Here is an 8,174-nt window from a genome sequence, read left to right as displayed (position 1 = left end):
TACATCTGTTTCATAAGGTTATGATCCAATCTTTAAATACATCTGTTTCATAAGGTTATGATCCAATCTTTAAATACATCTGTTTCATAAGGTTATGATCCAATCTTTAAATACATCTGTTTCATAAGGTTATGATCCAATCTTTAAATACATCTGTTTCATAAGGTTATGATCCAATCTTTAAATACATCTGTTTCATAAGGTTATGATCCAATCTTTAAATACATCTGTTTCATAAGGTTATGATCCAATCTTTAAATACATCTGTTTCATAAGGTTATGATCCAATCTTTAAATACATCTGTTTCATAAGGTTATGAATCCAATCTTTAAATACATCTGTTTCATAAGGTTATGATCCAATCTCTAAATACATCTGTTTCATAGTCATATCACATGAAATCATTTTTTTTTCTACTTGACAGCAATTATCTTCGGTTTTTATTTTACGAACTAATTTTAGTTAAATTCACTAAAATCATTCCAGAGATATCCAGAAGAAAACAACATATTTATTTGTTATAAAACAACTTTCATACAAACTATATTTAACAAGCACAATGCAGGTGTACAGTGTCTAAACCACATTTATCTTTTACGTTCTTTCTTCCATAAATAGATGGGTGCAGAGTCTTTAGTGCCATCTTTGATCTTCTTGATTGGTTTATCCTTAGAATTCTGAAGTAGGAAGAAAACACTCACACATTAGCACATATCACTGCTCATGTAATATCAAAGTGAAACAACTATTTATGTAGTTACTTAGGCTTAAAATGAATATGATGCCCTTTAGTAATTTGAACTAGTTAGCTGCATGTAATACAAACTGCTTTTATAAGAACACAGCTGCTCAATAAACTTTCTACAATGTGCCCACTGCAGGATTCAAACACCATATCTTATCATTATGAATCCTCAAACAAATGACAGATCCATCAGATTCAATCAATAACTCCTGTGACATTTTTGACAGTGATAAAACACAAATGATTTATTATAACTTTATTATGAAATAAAATTTTTTAATTGTGTTTAGCCAATGATTTTGTATACCTGAAATAATAAAATAGATTGTAAAAGTTTGACCTGAATGATTTTCTTTTGTTGGCTGCCAAAGGACAAAATAGCATTGTTATTACATACACACACTGATTTGCAGTTGCTGAAAATAATTTTGCTTTTATATTAACAATTTTGTTAAGGAATAATAAATAATAAACAATTAGTTAACATCCAAAAAGTATTTTTTCTCACACTGTCACTCTGCTTACCTGAGATTCATTAAATAACACCTGAAAAACTAATAATTTCATTTTGAGTTTACTTACTGATTGAGTATACTTCATTAGAAGTTACAGCTTTTACAGTGAGTAGGATTTGTTTTTAGAACAGGTATGACATTTTGATGTGCAGTCATTCTTGTGTACTTGGGAATGATCGCACCGGTAATCGAAACGTTGTACCTGTTCTAAAAATAATTCTTTCTTACTGTAAAACTAGTTACAAGTTTAGAAATCGAGTCCTAATACCTAAGCGAGGTAAAATAATATAAAGGTAGTCCTTCCTCATCTCTAATAATTCATTTATGTTATACTTACTTATTGATAAACAATTTTTCCTTTTAATTATCTCTTTGATATTTTACTCTGCCTGACAACTTCAACATTTACGTTAATAATATCATATGGTGACAAGAACAATTAATTCCTGCTAAGATATCAGATAGTTGTGAGAAGTTTAATTGGAAGTCAATCTTTATGTTACTAGAATTTTGATCTTTAAGTAAATAATTCTTTTTTAAACCAGTAGGTGATTTCCATTCATTCAAAATCTATTTATTCCAGTCCTTACCACAGAACTCTTTTTGGGACAGTGTTTGGTGAGTAGCAAGTAATGTATCATATAATATTACTTTGTGGTGAGACTTAGTTCTGTGGTACCTCAAAGTTAAACTTCACACAAAGAAAACTGATTTCTATAAAAACAAGAGATTTATGGCTCTAGAATGTGGATGAACAGATTAGTGATTTGTTGCATGTGGAAACAGACAAGAAACAGTGAAGAGAAGTTAAAAATTTTACTAAAACAATGTATATGATTATTAATCATCAGGAGCTAGTACAACCATTGTAAATAAATTAAGAGTTGAACTGCATTTAAATAAAGAGGCTGAGTATGGTATAACTGTGTTTAATTAGCTAAGAATGGAATAAAGCAGCATATGATCAGAAGGAACTAGTATGACAAATACACATTGAAAGGATTCCAAAAGTAAGTTGTGATCCCCTCATATCAAAGATGGACCATCTTCCTCAAAAAATGGAACAAATTTAATGTCAAAGCAACAAAACAACATTCATAGCATACATTCTTTCTGTAGTTGACCATTCAGAAAATAAGCACTAGAATGTCAAAAATATCTCTTCTCCATATTAGTCACAGTTCCCTCCATACACAAGTTCAAGTAAGAAACAATGCAACTATTCTATGAAACATTATATAAGTTCCTTGACCAGTCACGCTACAAAAAGTAACGCTACATGGACTCAATAAGGTTATGATGCCCATATCAGAACACAGAAAAAATATTTTTTGATATGGTATATATATATATACTATTGGAAAATAAGTTGTGTAATTGCATACTACATAAATTTAATTTTATAATTTCATCAGTAGGGGTCAACCTTTCTAAAGTTATTTTTTACTACCAAATAAGATCCATTGAGGATCTACTTGGTTATATTGATTTATGCTGTCATTAAATATTTTCATCTTTCTTCCTGGCTTTACATTAAAATCTTTTATTGAAACCAACTGTAAAATGCCAGGGTAAATGTTTATACTATACCATTAATTTCTTTTTAGTCTCCATCTTCTGGGTAAGGACAGTTAACTCTCTCTCTCGTTGAATACGTTGGTCTAGTTCTTCATATTGCTTTCTCTTCTCTTTAGCTATATGCTGAAAGGGGAAACAAATTTGTTAGGTTTTGTTTGGTTTGTTGTTGTTAAGCACCAAATTACACAATGGGCTAATCTGTGCACTGTCCACCATAGGTATCAAAACCCAATTTTTAGCACTTTAAGCCCACAGACCTCCCACTAAGCCACTGAGGGGAGGGGGGAAAATATTAGTAACAAGAGACTAAAGTATCTTCAGATGCACCTAAATAATTCATACAGAACAATTTAACCCTATCGCCACAGGTATCCTTTACTGAACACAAATGACACAAGATGTTAGTGTCTTACATTCAAAATTTTATGAAAGTACTTTTTGTTTATGTTATAACAGTTAGAATAGTATGCAAGTTTTAAGTTCTTAATTCTACAAGGCCATATTAAAAAAATCCTGAATTTCCCATAGTGACACATTTTCTCTAGGCATCTTGTCTCCTCTATTTTATTCACCACCCCTTGGAAAAGTACAAAATTAAACATAAATTACTCACTATAAAATCGTCATTGCTCCAAGAAACCATATGTTTTATAGTCTTAAATTTTTTTTGGTTACAGAGCTATCAAATAGAAAATCAACCCCCTCCTGCCACATCTTCTCTTTCAGGATTTGTTAATAGTTCTCTCTTACATTTATTTATATATTACCTATAACCAATAGAAAGTCAAGGTTTTGTAAAGACTCTTGTTGCATAGTTAGAAAGCCAGAAAAATTTGGAAAGGTTAGGGAATTTGTCTACTTTTTTGCATGTTATTAGTCTATATTGTTTGGTGCATTATTTAATTCAATAAAAATTATTAAGTGCATTACTATCATTAGTATATAATAATTAGGGAAAAAAGTTTATAAAAGTAACTAAAATGTAAAAATTGGGATCCTTTTAGGTTTGTTAAGATTAGATTAGGTAAAATAAATAATAATAATATTACAATAAAAATGTTTCATGAAGCAAACACTCAAGCAGCTCGTGGGTTTTTTTTTGTTGTAGGCCTCCTTCGGCCAGGTTTGACCATGGATGAGCATCCCTCCATTGTTAGCTCATGTTGATCGCTCGTCTAGAGCAGCGTCTCTTGTGGCTAAGGAGACCGACACGAGAGTGACAGTCCCGGTGGATATAAGCCTGGGCATTCTGATATGTGGGACAGGCTGTTGCCCACGCAACTTGCCCCCCCTCTCCACCTCGATAACGGGGCCAAAGGAACAGCAGTGCTGATACAGTTTGGTGTCAACCCGGTCACAGGAGCTGTCAGAATGGGGTTGAAATCAACGTTGAACTGCCTTCGAGGCTCCAACTCCAGATTTTTCCTCGAGGTTTTCTCCTGAAGTCTTCCATGGTCAGATGCATCCGCAAGGCAGCGAGGGTTTGAAGTCAGGGTTTTCCTTCCCCTAGATGAGCTGCCTTCCAAGGCTGTTGAGCCCCATCTGCCCAGATGCAGCAGTTAGTACCGCCATCATGACCGTTGGGTCGTGTTGACCTCATCCGCTCAATCCGCCAGTTCTGTTCCACCGTTGTTGGTTTTAAATTAGGGTTTGGCCAACTCCCCTAGGTGATCAATGAACCACCGAACCCGTTATAGAGCGGATCACCCGTTTACGCCCTTTCACTTCAGTGAAAACACCTCCGCCACGAGAAGGCAGTGAATAGGACTTCCTCAGTAGAGGCTTAACAAGCAGGTCTTTTCATTTGGGAGCATTTCATGGAGCGCCAGGGACGACTTTACTCGTTTCCCAGGACGCCCACCCCCGACCATACTGAGGCTTTGAAGGTAGCTCGTGGGTAATGTAATTCATTAGTGTAATGTGAACTGTACATTCTCTGAGTGATTTACAACTTATAATGCCACGAATAGTAGCTAGACAAGGTTCAAAGAGCAATAAAACAATAAAATTTAATTATAAATAGATGCATATTGTTACAAACTTAGAGCTTCATGTTACAATTTGAAGTCATTCCAGAAAGAAAAAGTGGGTAATTTAGATTTATTTTGATTTTACTTTTTGGTGGTTACAAGGTTGGTCGAATTGACTGATTCTGTTTTGAGATAGAGTAAAGAAAATAACAGATAAACTATAAAGTTTTACTGAAAAAAAAAACGTTTGAAATGCATTTAGGAGGTTTTAGGGATTATACAAAGGAAATTTGAGATTTTTGAAATGAGAAAAGTATTTTTCATTTTAACAAAAATTACTTTGCACATGGACTGTTCAAAACAAATACTTAATATATTCATGGACAAATCTTTATATTATTTTAATAAAAATACTTCCCAAAAATGAGTTTTGCATGTGAAAGACTAATAATATTAACCAAAAGACTGCCAAATTTTGTGAAGATATACACACTATATTGAAAGTTAGAAGTATTAAATCTATAAAGACTTTAAACAAGTACAAAGAGGTCTAATTGACATGTTGAGAGAGATAACTAAACTGTGAAGAAGCTGAAAAGGTTTAATTGTTACTTACAGAATTCAGTAGTCCCATAACATAATCTATTTACCTATTATACCATTGAAATGAAAATAGCATAACAAGATTTAATATTCCTATATACCAAATTGATTATTATTTTTCACATATGTTAATAGTCATTCATTCTATATTATATGCTGAAAGAGATACAGAAGTTTACTAATTAATAACGTTTTCATGTATGTGATATAATTAGTGTACAGTAAGTCTTATCTCCTTACACATACATACGTAGTCAATTTTTTTTATATTTTGATTATCAAACAATAAATTTGTTTAGTTTCTTTGGAGTTATTTCTATTACATGTTCTATGATAAAACACTGGTTAAAAGAAATATTGCAGTTGATATAAAACTGTTAACAAAAATATTTCTATACAGTTGTTTTATTACAACAAGCTAATCTTTTAAAAACAAGAGCATCTTACAGTTAAGCTTTCTTCATCAAGTGATAAGACAGTTTTTTTTAAAGTGTCAAGCTTTGGTCTGTTGTAGGCACGGTCCAAAAGAGCTGGGTGAGTCCCTAGGTGGCAAGCCACATCAAATTTCTTAGCTGTAAATTTATATAAAAAAATGAAACTTATTTGTAGAAATGAAGGAAAATCAACACACCATATTTATAGTGTTTGGTAATGAAATATTTTAACACAACAAGATACTTACTATAACCAGTGAACTTGAATGTACTTTAATCTGTTTGTGAAAAGATTATTAATTCTATCATCTCGTTGATCAACTTAGGAATAGAGGTAAACATTTTTCTCTTTCTTTTTAAATATTGACTTGATTTTTGGGTGAACTTTTTATGCACTCAGCACCAGTTATAATGATATGCAAAGAAATACAAAAATTATTAACTTCAATCCCAAACATTTTTGTCAACAGAGTACTGCCACCTAGCAACCAAAAATGACTACTGACAGGACTGTTTTACACAATAGATTTAAGTAAACAGTTTACTGAAAATTCCTCCTACAAACCAACAAAATGATAATTCTATAGCTATGAGCTGTATCATTAAATAAACAGTAAATAAGGTATGAAACTACATTAAAGAGATTATGAAACTCTAAACCACATATTTCAAATACAACACTATACAAATAATTATTCATACAATTAAAAAAATTTGAAGAAATGATTAAAATTTATGTTACTAATATTTTATGAAATAAATGTCATTTTCAATAAATTCTTACCTTCATGTTTGGTATCTACAAAAAAAGTATGTTTGTTTTGGGGTCGTTCTTCAGAATCAAGCACGTGTAGGGTGGCTTTGAGTCGTTCAATTTTCTGTAAAACGTAATACATATAAATTCTTATGAAAGTTTCTTTAATCTTTATGTTTTAACTGATATACAATGTTAGCTAACTTCTAGTAACAAAAAATCAGAGTCAGCCTCAAGGCAGGCTACTTGACTGACTGCTTTCAATGTCAAATTTTGACAGTACAGAAATGAAGATTTGGAAAAAGTAATTGGTAAACACTTCAAATAACAAAATGTTTGTAACTTAAAATTTATTTAAATTTAAAGCTCAAAAAGAAAACAAAGTTACTTGCACCAAATATGTAACATGTGTCCAGCATTTCAGTGTGTTTAGAACAGAGAGAGGCTAATATGGCTGCCTTGTCTGTCTCAATATTTCTCAGCAATTCAGACACTTGACTGAGAACAAACGCCACCTTTTAATCACAGTTGATGGGTGGGAAGAGCTACTTCAGCCAATAAAAAGGCCTAATGATTGATTAATGGCAGTTGTTTCTTCTCAACAATTTTCAGAATTTCTTAAATAAGATCAAGAAAATTCACCAAAAATATTAATTGATAATTTAAGAGAGATATCAGAATTAACAGTGAAGTTTCATATTAATAATTTGTTTTTTTATGCTATGAAACATTATTAGGCAGTCCATAGATTATGTACAAAACTAAATTCATCCAGAAATTTCTGCTTTTTAAATTGCTGCTTGGCAAGTTAAAATGCCTGAACCACTCTTATAAATTTATGAATAAGCCCATATCAATCAATGTATTCTTAAAGCCTTTATCTAATACAAGAATGTAAGCTGTAATTTGTGTATTATATTCATGTTATTTCCAATGTGCACAGGTTCACATGCATAGATTCCCTTGTTTAGATTTCAAAATGTCAATATTTTGAAACTGATTTATTAAGGACATATTGTGACATGGCAGTCTTGATAGCAGATTTAGGTTACATTAGTTCAAGGCAAGTACACAATTGACCGACAATGACTTACTTATTAAGCATCATGTAATGCCCTATTTATACAATAAGTTCAACAAATAGATGGAAAATAGCCAAAAAAAAAGCAATATAGTAAACAAGTTAATATCACATATACTTAAAAGCATGGTAATTTTAAAAAATAAAAGTGCCTACACAAGAATAATTTATCATATGATTCAGGTAAGTCCATCATATTTGTGATCAATGATAATGTAAAACATAATTACAATTTTTTAATTTTTTGCATATTTCACCCAAAACCTTTAAAGAGTGAATGTATCTTAAAAGTAATTTCCAAGGTTTTTATTACCTTTTTGATCCAATCTTTAATAACTAGCAGAGACACGCTAAACATTTCTGGCCAAATTAGTATCTTTATCATAACAGTACTTCTTTATATATAACATTTCTAGCACAATACAAATGAATTGTAATCGGAAACAATGAAATGTGTAAATCCACTTGAATATAGGTCGTACTTTATAAAACT

General features: G+C 31.4%; 1 protein-coding gene across 1 annotated transcript in view; it reads right to left on the bottom strand.

Annotated features, from left to right (window-relative positions):
- Positions 1-492: 492 nt before the first annotated feature.
- Positions 493-8,174, bottom strand: part of LOC106458985 (probable U3 small nucleolar RNA-associated protein 11) — a 19,802-nt gene continuing 12,120 nt past the window's right edge. The window contains exons 5-8 of the mRNA XM_013918552.2: positions 6,631-6,724; positions 5,860-5,984; positions 2,852-2,962; positions 493-678 (exon numbers count right to left, since the gene is read on the bottom strand). Of these exons, the coding sequence (XP_013774006.1) occupies positions 589-678; positions 2,852-2,962; positions 5,860-5,984; positions 6,631-6,724 (420 nt within the window). The 3' untranslated portion in view covers positions 493-588. The remainder of the gene's footprint in view (positions 679-2,851; positions 2,963-5,859; positions 5,985-6,630; positions 6,725-8,174) is intronic.

This window comes from Limulus polyphemus, unplaced genomic scaffold (assembly GCF_000517525.1).
Source record: "Limulus polyphemus unplaced genomic scaffold, Limulus_polyphemus-2.1.2 Scaffold541, whole genome shotgun sequence".
In the NCBI taxonomy this organism is placed as follows: domain Eukaryota; kingdom Metazoa; phylum Arthropoda; class Merostomata; order Xiphosura; family Limulidae; genus Limulus; species Limulus polyphemus.
Note: the sequence above shows the minus strand (reverse complement) of the source record. Positions and strands in the feature narration are given on the sequence as shown.